The sequence below is a fragment of the Thalassophryne amazonica genome, chromosome 9, assembly GCF_902500255.1.
Source record: "Thalassophryne amazonica chromosome 9, fThaAma1.1, whole genome shotgun sequence".
Taxonomy (NCBI): domain Eukaryota; kingdom Metazoa; phylum Chordata; class Actinopteri; order Batrachoidiformes; family Batrachoididae; genus Thalassophryne; species Thalassophryne amazonica.
In genome coordinates, this window is record NC_047111.1 from 61,653,002 (window position 1) to 61,667,441 (window position 14,440).

The window sequence follows — 14,440 nt, forward strand, 5'->3', positions numbered from 1 at the left end:
TCGTCAGGGGGGAAATATATCAGCTGTAAGTTACAAAAATAAACAGAGTTCACATTATTAGAGGAGCTTTCCACCCCTCTGGAATGTTTACTCGCTGTTGAAATTGGATGCAGTTTGGATGGACACATTTGATGGTCTGTCGTTGCCCTGTAGTCAGAGGGAGGGTTGGTTGGTTGTATTGATCAGGTATGGTTAAAGGATTTTTTAATTGCAGAGTGACATCCCAGGAGTAGTAATCAGTTACTGCAAAAAGAGGTTTCTTCTTTGCTTACATTTGTGTGATGCACAAATAGTGTGTGTGTATATGTTCCATGCAGTGCAAAAGGAAACTTTTTATTTATTTTTGCTCCTTCCATATCTGGAAGCACTTCTCATGTCTAAACCATTCTGAGGTGCTGAGTAACTTTGTGTATTATTTTACCTTAATTGGTTTCAGGTTACCATAAGGTGTAGATTTTGTAAAACGGTGTCTCACAAAAGCGCCTTGGGGCAACTGTTTGTTGTGATTTGGCGCTATATAAAAAAATTGATTGATTGATTACATTGCACTGAGTTTGTAATTATGCATGTGCAATACTGGAAAATACATTTCTGCCACTTCTGCTGTGCAGATTGATCAGATGTGCAATTGAGAAGAAAGGAAGAGAAACCTTTTCACCTTTTGTGCAGCCGTTATGAGTGCTGTAACTTGAAAATCAGTTAACGTTGTAGATCGGTGCTGTACCGTCACTGCAGCACCTTTTCATGCAAGTTATCAGATGGAGGAAAACTTGTCACATTAACAGAAGGAGAAGCTTATTTTTGCCAATAGTCTGCATTCGGTTGATTTGTCACACAAACTCTGTCACAATAGAAATCTAATCTGTAATAGCAAATTGAACAGATGCTGTTCTTGCTGAGGGTGAGTGGTTTTATCGGTGTACACATAAGATAATAGCTATTTATTGTTGTCACTCATAATTTGTGATTGCAGTCACACTTAATAAGATACAAGGCAGGTTAATTTGCATTGCTTTAAGGCAGATAATTTTTTTGCAGTTAAACTTTTACATGGATATTCTGCTTTTGTAAATAAAATATTCTAAAGTTAAAAAAAAATAGACCCTCTGGTTTCTTCAGTGTCCAACCATTATTCAGTGCATCTGGAAAGTATTCACGGCACTTCACTTTTTCCACATTTTATGTTGCAGCCTTATTCCGTAATGGATGATTTTTTTTTTCTTCCAAATTCTAAACATAATACCCCATAACGACAAAGTGAAGTTTTTTTTTTTTTTTTGGTTGAGATTTTTGCAGATTTATTTAAAAAAAACAACAACAACAACTAAGAAATCACATGTACGTAAGTATTCACAGCTTTTGTCATGAAGCTCAAGATTGAGCTCAGGTGCATCCTGTTTCCACTGATCATCCTTGAGATGTTTTTTCAGTTTTATTGGAGTCCACATGGGGTAATTCACTTGACTGGACATGATTTGGAAAGACACACCTCTCTACGTATAAAGACATAAGAGTATGTGCACGTTGTCATTAACAGGACAGTCACAACTGCATATCCACATAATCTGGAAGGTGTGCAGAGAGCTGAGAGATATTCTGTTCTTTATTTTAGCCTTGATTTTATGTTTATTTTTTTTTCTCTTCTCTGTGCCCAGCATCAGTGAAAGTTTCCTGACAGTCAAAGGAGCTGCAGTCTTCTTACCTAGAGGAAATGGCTCCTCCCCTTCTTCTGCATCCCGCTTCTCACAGCTCCGCAACAAACATGCAGGTGAGGTAGCAGGTCTTCTTCCATATTAAAGTAAGAGAGATTAGACTTGTATTTGGATATTGATAAATTATAATCACAAGCAGGCCAGGACACACTGCACTGGAATATTTCTTGGGTGAGTGTGTTGAGATGGTCGGCTTTTGGAGCAGGTTGGTCAGAAGTCAAGGTTGTCAAAAAATATAGTCTGACCAACAGTGTTGCCACAGTTACTTTGAAAAAGAAATCCAGTTATTTATTACTGATCACTCCTTTAAAAAGTAACTTGGTTACTTTATTGATTACTCAATTTTAAATGTAACTGTTAGATTACTAGTTACTTTACTTACTTTCAGCAGCTGCTGACAACACCCCCAGCCACCTCAACATGAAAATGATAATCCGTTTTGCCAGTACTCAATTTAGTCACCCTTCTTGACTTCAGTGAACATAAATACTTTTTTAATAAAAAAAAAAAATGCCATCTTTCTTGACCTCATATTGAACTGTTGACAGCACTGTAACAGAAAACTTAAAATTTATAATCTTCATTGTTTCTAAATGTAACTATTAATTTTCTAGCATTTAAATTCATTCTTAACATTTAATTGTTAAAATTATTATTATTGTTAGTAGTAGTAGTATGATAAATTGTCTTCAAAAGTGGACCTTTTAATCTAGCCTTTAATATTTCAGCCTGGATTTGCCCCTGGATGGACATCTGAGCAGGAAGAATTGACAACAAACACTTCGTGGGCTACGTGGGCAGTTCAGTCAAACTGCAACCTCCGCCTACCCATGGGCTGCTGCAATCAACCCGCAATACAAAAATAATAGCAACACACAATAACTTGGAGAAGTAACTTTAATCGGATTACTGATTTGGAAAGATTAACGTGTTACTGAAAAAAGCGGTTAGATTAGAGTAACTTGTTACTTAGTCATCAATCACTGTTGACCAATAAGACTAGAGAGTTAGTAAATGAAGTGTAATCAAATGGTATAAATGACATGATAACGAGTCCAACAATATCATACAGCGCAGTATTATGTCTGCGCAATATGAATCACTCCTTAGTTCCATTCATTTTATTTATTTGTTATGGCTAATACAAGTCTAATCTCAGTCTTTGATATGTCCTTGAATCCACGGAGTGCTTGTTTGTTTGTTTTTTGTTGTTGTTTGTTTTTTTGGATGCCTGCATTTGTGACGTAACCAACATGTGGGCATTTACTGTTTGGGTGTTATTGTTTCCCTGTTCAAATTTGCTGATGGTTGAGCATCAAGCTCATTCCTTTTTCAGTAAAAGAAAAAAATAATTTGATCTGAAAAATGTCAGTCCTTTTACTTAAAACTTGCCACATTTTTTCGGAATGTACAAGTCTTAATATTGATGAAATCTCTTATTATGGTGGTCCTACCAGGAGACATTCAGCAGCATCTACAGACCATGTTTACACTCCTCAGGCCAGAGGACAACATCAAACTGGTGGGTGTTTGAACATGTACAAACAAAACTCAGGGAATTGATCCATTGTTAACACTAATTCTCATTTCCTATTCCAGGCGGTTCGTTTGGAGAGTGCCCAGTCTCAGATCACCCGCTACATGGTGGTGGTCTCAACCAATGGTCGTCAGGATACAGAAGAAAGTGTGGTACTGGGTATGGACTTCAGTCCTGTAGACAGGTAAGAGAGAAACTTGCACATACTGTTTACACTTGCCTGTGTTAATGTGTGTAACTTAATAGCATGGATTTTTCCCTGCCAGCTCCTGCTCTGTAGGGCTGGTTTTACCCTTATGGAGTGACGCTCGGATACATTTGGATGGAGATGGGTAAGAACATTTACAATGTCAATCAACACATGGCTGTTATTGCAAAGACAGACAGTAACCTCTACTTAATTTAACTGTTGCCTCTTTATTCTTGCTCCTAGGGGTTTTAGTGTGTCAACTGATAACCGAGTGCATGTGTTTAAGCCTGTTTCAGTGCAGGCCATGTGGTGAGTTATTATATATTAATCACTCTCTCCTTATCCACGGTGTTTTATTTGAAAGTGCTTTCAGTGTTGCTTTGCTGCTCCATGAGAGATGCAGAGTTTAATGGACTGTAGCAAGAAAGCAAGTAATCTTTCAAAATGTTTTTGATCATTTGTTATATCCAAGTAACAGTTCAAAACAAAGCAGTGGAAGGTTCTTGGTTCAAACCCCACCCCTGCCAATTTCTCCATGGACAAGAACATAGGTGCAAAAAGCAGTAAACCACAACTTTTTTTTAAAGAAGCTGAAAAGTACTTTTGCAGTTCTGCTTAATGGGTTACTTGCTTCAAGTGATCATATGTCATTTTCAGCATTAAGTGATGCACACTGTAAAATGCATTTGTGAAGGCTGCTCCATTCTCACTTTAACAGATATGCATCCCTGAAGGTCATGATTAGAAACCTTGCCAGTAGTAAGTCCCTTTGGCTGCTCCCTTGTTTGCACTCAGGGTCGCCACAGCAAATCCAAGGTGGATCTGCATGTTGAATCGGCACAGGTTTTACGCTGGATGCCCTTCCTGACACAACTCCACATTACATGGAGAAATGTGGCAGGGGTGGGATTTGAACCTGGAGCCTCCTGAACTGAAACCAAGCGCCTTAACCACTTGGCCACCACCTCCAATAAATTGGGGTAAAAAGGGTCAGATAGGGTGTCTTTTATGATACAAGATCGTCACTGTGTTGAGATCTTGTTTCAACTGTGATAGTTTTCAAGGTGTTATATAATTTATTTTTTTCCATTGTGAACTTTGGCATACTTGGTTATTCTCTTGCCTTTCTGTAGAGATAACGTATATGCCGTGATATCACTGGACAGTTTTTGGAAGGATATTGTGATAAAGAATGTGGAATTGATAAAGTATTATTACAGGTGTGTTATGGTTGTTGTGTTATATGGTACAAGTCCACCTTGTTGTGTCATCAAACTTCATGCTAGATCACATTCGTGATAAACTGATCTTCACATGCCGGCTTGTCACAGTTCTAGACTGTGAGCTTCTGGTAGGGATGTCCAGTGTCCTTTCATAGACTTTATATTTGATGTGTTTCCATATGTGCCACAGGTAGGCAGCTTTCATATAGAAAAAGCATGGCAGAAGATGAAGTTCAGACCTTATGCGAGGAAGAATAGTTAAACGGGCTATACATGATACAGTGATAACATGCAATACTGCTGTATCACAGACAGTGTAATGCAGAAGAAAGATACGGTGACAGTGTACAACTTTAATTATAAACTAAATCCTTGGTTCCACAAAATAATAAAGCCATGAATAATGAGCCACATATGTATTTGTCAGAAATTTCAGTGATTATTTGAATAATGAGCAACGTACAACCCCTGGTAAAAATTATGGAATCACCGGCCTCGGAGGATGTTCATTCAGTTGTTTAATTTTGTAGAAAAAAAGCAGATCACAGACATGACACAAAACTAAGGTAATTTCAAATGGCAACTTTCTGGCTTTAAGAAACACTATAAGAAATCAAGAAAAAAAAGATTGTGGCAGTCAGTAATGGTTACTTTTTTAGACCAAGCAGAGGAAAAAAATATGGACTCACTCAATTCTGAGGAATAAATTATGGAATCACCCTGTAAATTTTCATCCCCAAAACTAACACCTGCATCAAATCACATCTGCTTGTTAATCTGCATCTAAAAAGGAGTGATCACACCTTGGAGAGCTGTTGCACCAAGTGGACTGACATGAATCATGGCTCCAACAGGAGAAATGTCAGTTGAAACAAAGGAGAGGATTATCAAACTCTTAAGAGGGTAAATCATCACGCAATGTTGCAAAAGATGTTGGTTGTTCACAGTCAGCTGTGTCTAAACTCTGGACCAAATACAAATAACATGGGAAGGTTGTTAAAGGCAAACATACTGGTAGACCAAGGAAGACATCAAAGCGTCAAGACAGAAAACTTAAAGCAATATGTCTCAAAAATCGAAAATGCACAACAAAACAAATGAGGAACGAATGGGAGGAAACTGGAGTCAACGTCTGTGACCGAACTGTAAGAAACCGCCTAAAGGAAATGGGATTTACATACAGAAAAGCTAAACGAAAGCCATCATTAACACCTAAACAGAAAAAAACAAGGTTACAATGGGCTAAAGAAAAGCAATCGTGGACTGTGGATAACTGGATGAAAGTCATATTCAGTGATGAATCTGCATTGGGCAAGGTGATGATGCTGGAACTTTTGTTTGGTGCCGTTCCAATAAGATTTATAAAGATGACTGCCTGAAGACAACATGTAAATTTCCACAGTCATTGATATGGGGCTGCATGTCATGTAAAGGCACTGGGGAGATGGCTGTCATTACATCATCAATAAATGCACAAGTTTACGTTGATATTTTGGACACTTTTCTGATGTTTAAGGATGATGAAATAATTTTTCAAGATAATGCATCTTGCCATAGAGCAAAAACTGTGAAAACATTCCTTGCAAAAAGACACATAGGGTCAATTTCATGACATAGGGTCAATGTCAACGAGCAGATGTGATTTGATGCAGGTGTTAGTTTTGGGGATGGAAATTTACAGGGTGATTCCATAATTTATTCCTCAGAATTGAGTGAGTCCATATTTTTTTTTCCTCTGCTTGGTCTAAAAAAGTAACCGTTACTGACTGCCACAATCTTTTTTTTCTTGATTTCTTATAGTGTTTCTTAAAGCCAGAAAGTTGCCATTTGAAATGACTTCAGTTTTGTGTCATGTCTGTGATCTGCTTTTTTTCTACAAAATTAAACAGAATGAACATCCTCCGAGGCCGGTGATTCCATAATTTTTGCCAGGGGTTGTATAAGTCCATCACATATCTGCTATGAGGAAGCTTCTATGTGCCTCTAAGCACCTCGCATGTGCCAGGTATCAGCCTCTAATCAGCCACTCCGTCCAGCATTGAATGGGTCGTGTTGCTGCATATGATCCACGTCAAGCCACATATGATCCATGTAGCGCCATGTGATGCGACGTTGGTGCACGTTTATGCATTGGGTTTGGCCCAACCCTGGCTTTATTTCTTCCGCGGCTTCATCATTTAGACACCGTTGATCCAACTTTTAACTGTGTTTGTCCGTTATTGTCTGCAAAATCACCATTTTGCGTGCTCACGTTCTGCGTAAATGCTTATCTTCATTTTGACACCGTGATCCAACTTTTAACTTTGTGCTTGTACATTGTCTGCAAAATCACTCTTTGCGCGCTGGCATTCTGCGTAAATGCTCGTCTTGAGTGCGAGTGATAGTGTCAGTGCGCACACAGCAGAGCTCATCTGATCCATTATAACAAGATGTTAAATCTGTCATAAACATACTTTTACAGCTGCTTATAAAGAAGGAATGAACATGTAACTGTTTTACCAAGCAATTACAGTATAACTATTACAAATAATTACCTTTTAGGCTGTTCCAAATCCGTCCTCCAGCTCATGGAGCGGGAGAGAGAGGAAAAAAGAAAAGAAAAAAAAGCTCGAGCTCTAGGTGTTTTCAACATCCAAACTCTACCAGAAAATGATTAATCCACTACAAAATAATTATTTTATATACAGCGTCTGGTGCACAAAGCAGGTGGGATTGTCATGACAAAGTGCACGAGAGGGCGGAGCCAAAATAGTCTGTTCAAAATAGCTTGTCTGTCAGCCCACAAATTATTTTTGCCAAATGACTGCCATCAGGGCCCGTTTCATAAAGCAGTCCAATCTTGTTTAGTCGAAAAAAAACTCACTTAGCTGATTTTTTTATGTTAATTGTTGCACTAAGTGCTTAGTCGGATAAAGTTTTGTGTTCCCCGAATAAAGTTTTTAGCCTGGCACAGAGGAGGCTAATCTTATTATAGTCGACAAAACTTCAGTGTCTTACCTCAGTGGCTGCTATCATGTAGCACCACTTGATGGAACACTCAAGAGCACCCCTACATAGCTCGTATTCCTCCAAAAGGAGAGCTTCCTTCGCTTTTGGCCATGGTTGTAGCAGATGACTATCATGATGCGTTTGTGACAGTTTTCACATTAGCCTCTGGGTGTCACTGCTATACTGAGCAGTGTTGTGTGCACAAAAAGGCTTAACGGAAGTGCTGTACAGTAGTGTTCAGAATAATAGTAGTGCTATGTGACTAAAAAGATTAATCCAGGTTTTGAGTATATTTCTTATTGTTACATGGGAAACAAGGTACCAGTAGATTCTCACAAATCCAGCAAGACCAAGCATTCATGATATGCACACTCTTAAGGCTATGAAATTGGGCTATTAGTAAAAAAAGTAGAAAAGGGGGTGTTCACAATAGCAGTAGCATCTGCTGTTGACGCTACAAACTCAAAACTATTATGTTCAAACTGCTTTTTTTAGCAATCCTGTGAATCACTGAACTAGTATTAGTTGTATAACCAGTTTTTCATGATTTCTTCACATCTGCGAGGCATTAATTTTGTTAGTGTTGAACCAAGATTTTGCTCGTTTACTAGTGTGCTTGGGGTCATTGTCTTGTTGAAACACCCATTTCAAGGGCATGTCCTCTTCAGCATAAGGCAACATGACCTCTTCAAGTATTTTGACATATCCAAACTGATCCATGATACCTGGTATGCAATATATAGGCCCAACACCATAGTAGGAGAAACATGCCCATATCATGATGCTTACACCACCATGCTTCACTGTCTTCACTGTGAACTGTGGCTTGAATTCAGAGTTGGGGGTCGTCTCACAAACTGTCTGCAGCCCTTGACCCAAAAAAGACAATTTTACTCTCATCACTCCACAAAATATTCCTCCATTTCTCTTAGGTCAGTTGATGTGTTCTTTGGCAAATTGTAACCTCTTCTGCACACGTCTTTATTTAACAGAGGGACTTTGCGGGGGATTCTTGCAAATAAATTAGCTTCACACAGGCGTCTTCTAACTGTCACAGCACTTACAGGTAACTCCAGACTGTCTTTGATCATCCTGGAGCTGATCAATGGGTGAGTCTTTGCCATTCTGGTTATTCTTCTATCCATTTTGATGGTTGTTTTCCATTTTCTTCCACGTGTCTCTTTTTTTTTTTTTTTTTTTTTTTTTTTGGTCCATTTTAAAGCATTGGAGATCATTGTAGATGAACAGCCTATAATTTTTTTGCACCTGCATATAAGTTTTCCCCTCTCCAGTCAACTTTTTAATCAAACTACACTGTTCTTCTGAACAATGTCTTGAACGTCCTCATTTTCCTCAGGCCTTTCAAAGAGAAAAGCATGATTCACACCTGTTTGTTCCACAAAATTGACGAACTCACTGACTGAATGCCACACTACTATTATTGTGAACACCCCCTTTTGTACTTTTTTTTTTTTTTTTTTTTTTTTTACTAATAGCCCAATTTCATAGCCTTAAGAGTGTGCATATCATGAATGCTTGGTCTTGTTGGATTTGTGAGAATCTACTGGTACCTTGTTTCCCTTGTAACAATAAGAAATATACTCAAAACCTGGATTAATCTTTTTAGTCACATAGCACTACTATTATTCTGAACACTACTGTAAGTATGTAGAAGAACTGCTAGGCTAAGATGGTAAATGGACTGCATTTATCTAGCGCTTTTCCATCTTCATCAAAAGCTCAAAGCACTTTACATTGATGCCTCACATTCACCCATTCACACAAACACACTCACGCCGATGTGAGGGTGCTGCCATGCAAGGCGCTAACTACACACCGGGAGCAACTTAGGGATTCAGGACTTTGCCCAAGGGCCCTTAGTGATTTTTCCGGTCAAGCTGGGGTTTGAACCGAGGATCCTCTGGTCTCAAGCCCAACACTTAACCACTAGACCATCAACTCCCCTAAGAGCTAAGCACATCATTATGTAGTTTGTATGTGTCCATAAATGTTAATAAAGCCAGTTTAAAAAAACAAAGGCCGAATACTTCATGACAACAACCAACCTGGAAGTAAGCAAAACTCTCACGCACTGAGTCGTTTCTTGACAGCCGCACACTTGAGGTCATTATGCCAGTGAAAATCATCGACTAACGTAAGATGGCTAATCTACAAGTTTAGTTGTCAATGTGAAACGGTGATTAGATGGATAATGTTGGGTGACTAACCCTTGTTGACTGTGTAAGTTTAGTAGACTTAAAAATTAGACTGCTTTATGAAACCGGGCTTAGACCTTTGTTTTGTTCCATCTTAATGCCAGTTTTATCTTTAATTGCTCCTCTTCATTTCCTTCCTTTTTTAATCTCCTCTTAGGTCTGCTCTTCAGTCACTCATAAGCATGCGAGGTGGCTCGTTGCCACAACTACTTCCCCGGCAGCTTGTTCCTCACATGGGTCAGTTACTATCAAAGCAGGGTGTCTTCTGACCAGGCACGCATCAACGAGTGGAACGCCATGCAGGATGTACAGTCACACCGTGCTGACTCGCCCGTCCTCTTCTCTGATGTGCAAGTATCCAGATTGTATAGGTTGCTGGTTTTCTCTTGAGACATTATCTGGATTCTTTGTGTATTTCACTCTGTAAAATTAGGACTATAGCTGATTGGTCATTGATAAAATGTTCATCCTCACCATATTATCATAACAGGTTTGCATTCAAAGTGCAGTTTAGTGTCAGGTTGTTCCAGAACAAAAATACAGTGCATTAATTTGCATCATATTCTATTACAAAAACGCAATATACAATAATGGTCATGCAACTCCTGACAGTTTAAATTCGGTCAAATGGATTAAGAAAGTAGAGGAATACTAAATTGCAGAACTGCAGATTGTTGAGGCAGAGTCCAGTCGGAATTAATAACTTTAAATTTAAATTTGTTTAAATCAAATGACACCTCTTTCCAAATGTTGTAATACAAACAAACTGCAATCGATCAAAACGTTTTTTTTTTCCTTCCCAAAATGAGACGTCCTGCGCTGGTGTGCAGCAACTGACTGAGCTCAGCTCAGAGATATGGAGAGACATTCATGCCAAAATGTCTCCAAGGAAGTGCTTGTGGCAAAAACTACAGATTTTATGTCCAGAGATCAAGGATCCAGTGACCAATTTCATATTTATTTACTTTTAAGACTCAATAAAATGTTGTTGACATAGAAAACCTGTAAAGCCTACTTTTAGTACACAGAAAATTCACAAGAGGTATCGATAAGGGAATCGATAAGGAATTGTATCAATAAGCGGAATCAATATCAATAAAATCTTATCGATACCCATCCCTACTCTGAAGCAACCTTCCACGTTTGACTGTATTACATGCTGTACTCTTAAGAGGTGTGTACATGGGATACACGTACTATACAAAAGGACTGGGACTTTTTCATCTGTTGCATTATAGTGTTTCCTCCACAGTATTATAGTTCTCGTGGCCCAGCAGAAAACTTCCCTTTCCTGGGCCACGTTAACCGACCCTGACTGGGGGGGTACCGAGGCGTTCCCAGGCTAGTGTGGAGATATAATCTCTCCACCTAGTCCTGGGTCTTCCTCGGGGTCTCCTCCTAGCTGGATGTGCCTGGAACACCTCCCTAGGAGGCGCCCAGGGGGTATCCTTAGATGATGCCTGAACCACATCAGCCGGCTCCTCTCAATGTGCTCTCGAGTGGTTGCTCTATTCCGAGCTCTTCACGGATGACCGAGCTTCTCTGACTACTATACAATTCAGGAACAATGTTTTATATTATGGAATGATTTGATTCTGTGAGATACAGTGCAAACTCATACAATTATTTTTCATGATGGCTTAGAACAGGGGTGCCCAAGTTCGGTCCTCGAGATCTACCTTCCTGACACTTAGTTGTCTCCCTGGTCCAACACACCAGAATCCAATGAAAAACTCATTAGCAGGCTTTTAATGAGCCTTTCGATCAGGAAGGTAGATCTCGAGGACCGAACTTGGGCACCCTGGCTTAGAATAAGCCAAAAGTGGTAAGAGAAGTTTGGGTTCCCATGCTGGAGCTGTTACCCCTGCAACACTGTTCTGGATGAGTGAGTGGCCCAGCAGGCCAGAATTGATTATTTTTTTTAATGATGCCACATACTTATTAATTTGGATGTCAATCATTTTGGTGCGTCAACAGTACATTGATCATGGCTTTCCTTTATACTGTCTTCTGTGTAGTAACTGTTCTTGAAAGTGATGTGACACATTAATCATCTTATTTTATCTCATCAGACTAAGGTCACCTGACAGCAGCATGATGTTAAACTCTGTTTAAATATCATGCTTTCCAGCATCAAAGTTAGCGTCAGAGCTTTAATGAGTTGTTAGTTTGCAGCCCTTGGACCTTACTTGTCCTGGCCTATATTATGTTTGAAATGCTCCACAGGGGGAGCTGTAGTCAAACTTTCATGAAAATAGAAGGTGCACGTCCCCCCTGGGATCAGCCAGTGTGGACTGAGGAAGTTCTTTCAATAAATGTGCATATTAGACTTTGTTTATACAGCAATTTATGATTTGCACCCATGCACTTTTCATTAGTGAGGTTAATGATGCTAAAACTTTGTGATCCTAGACTTCGGGTATCTCTTTAATATGCTTATTTGATTTAATGTGCTCATTTGTGTTTCTGTGAAGTGAATGAAATGCAGGTTGGCTTTTTTTGTGGGGGGGGGGTTAAACCAGTCATCTAGCACTGCAAATCTACGGTAGGATTTTCTAAATATTGAGAACATCACTAAAAATTTAGCTTTTGTATTTGAGTGCCTCATGATTTGAGTCCCCTCCCACCCTGCCGGTGAGTACCACCGGGAATGAAAAAACTTTTGAAGGAAAACACTCTATTTACACACCATGGTGTTTGTGCAGACCGACAGAGAGAGAGCTGACAGAGCGGCAGATCAAATCAAGTTTGAAGGAGATCATGACGCAGAAAGACTTGGAGAATATCACTTGTAAAGAGGTGGGTCTGTTTTTCAGGTTTGGGGTTTGAATGTGTTCTTAATGTCTTCTCTCTTCCAAAGTTTATCATGCCTTTTTGTTAGGGGTGTATATCTTTCACTTAGAAAACAGTAATTATCTTGATACATGGACTACTATACAATAGGGGTGTAACGATACACAAAAATCACGGTTCGGTACGTACCTCGGTTTTGAGGTAGGGGAACAAAATGCAAAACCTAAATTTGCTTGTTTAAACCAGCAATTTATTGTAACATTATAAAACAGGAAAATAAAATAATTGCAGAGTGCTGCATGGTAATAAGTTAAATAAAATGTTCTCAAACAACAAATGTATGAAATATTCTAAAAAATAAATTCCTAGTAAACAGCTTTTAACAAAACCTTTCCACAAGTAAAGTGCAGCACAACAGTTCCAGCATGAAGCCCTGTTCAATTTTACTCAGCCTTCATTTTTTTTTGCCTGAAAAATGAACTTGTCCAAAACTGTCACACTCTATATGGATTTTTTTTTTTTTTTTAAAGAGAATTAATGTTAAAGAATCCCTTTACTTCTGTACAGTTTATTTTATTTTCTATCATTTAATGTTTATTAATATATATTTTAGTGTTTTGAAAACAAACATTGTGGGAGAGGCAAAAAAGTGAATAAAACCACCTTAAAATATTTAAAACAACAAATAAACTTGATTCTTGGTTTGTTTATTTATTTTGCCATTAAAATTGGCCATCATTTATTAAAATAAAAAAACTTCTCAAGGCCAGAGCTTATCAAAGTCTGGGGACTATTTAATCACAGCTCAGCAAACAAGGTCAGTAGGCTGAACGAGTCCGAGTAAGGAGGACTGTAGATATCCCTCTGCTCAGGGCTTTACAGGCTGCTGCAGGCAGCGGAGGAGGGGGAGACCTGCTGCCGCTCGGTGACAAGAGACTTTCACGTTCAGTCGCCAAACATCAATCAATCAATCATTTTTTATATAGCGCCAAATCACAACAAACAGTTGCCCCAAGGCGCTTTATATTGTAAGGCAAGGCCATACAATAATTATGTAAAACCCCAATGGTCAAAACGACCCCCTGTGAGCAAGCACTTGGCTACAGTGGGAAGGAAAAACTCCCTTTTAACAGGAAGAAACCTCCAGCAGAACCAGGCTCAGGGAGGGGCAGTCTTCTGCTGGGACTGGTTGGGGCTGAGGGAGAGAACCAGGAAAAAGACATGCTGTGGAGGGGAGCAGAGATCGATCACTAATGATTAAATGCAGAGTGGTGCATACAGAGCAAAAAGAGAAAGAAACAATGCATCATGGGAACCCCCCAGCAGTCTACGTCTATAGCAGCATAACTAAGGGATGGTTCAGGGTCACCTGATCCAGCCCTAACTATAAGCTTTAGCAAAAAGGAAAGTTTTAAGCCTAATCTTAAAAGTAGAGAGGGTGTCTATCTCCCTGATCTGAATTGGGAGCTGGTTCCACTGGAGAGGAGCCTGAAAGCTGAAGGCTCTGCCTCCCATTCAGAAGAGTCTCTAGTAACGCCAGGAAAAGTAGCTAGATTTGTTGCTAGTCTCTTGAGAAAATACGTCAAGAGGGTTTGGAAGGTCTCCAGATTTACTGAGAAAATCTCCAAGTTGGCAACACTGAATGTAAATGCATGCAACGCGAATTCACCTGTGCACAGCCCTGTACCGTACCGAAACGGTTCAGTACAAATACACATATTGTTACACCCTTACTATACAATTCAGGAACAATGTTTTTTATTATGGAAAGATTTAATTCG

General features: G+C 39.2%; 1 protein-coding gene across 1 annotated transcript in view; it reads left to right on the plus strand.

The window, feature by feature from the left end:
* ssh2b (slingshot protein phosphatase 2b) overlaps nt 1-14,440 on the plus strand; it is a 71,612-nt gene that overhangs the window by 45,451 nt on the left and 11,721 nt on the right. Inside the window, 8 exon segments of the mRNA XM_034178195.1 lie at nt 1,656-1,768; nt 3,170-3,234; nt 3,312-3,433; nt 3,516-3,581; nt 3,683-3,748; nt 10,024-10,044; nt 10,046-10,216; nt 12,572-12,665. Of these exon segments, the coding sequence (XP_034034086.1) occupies nt 1,656-1,768; nt 3,170-3,234; nt 3,312-3,433; nt 3,516-3,581; nt 3,683-3,748; nt 10,024-10,044; nt 10,046-10,216; nt 12,572-12,665 (718 nt within the window).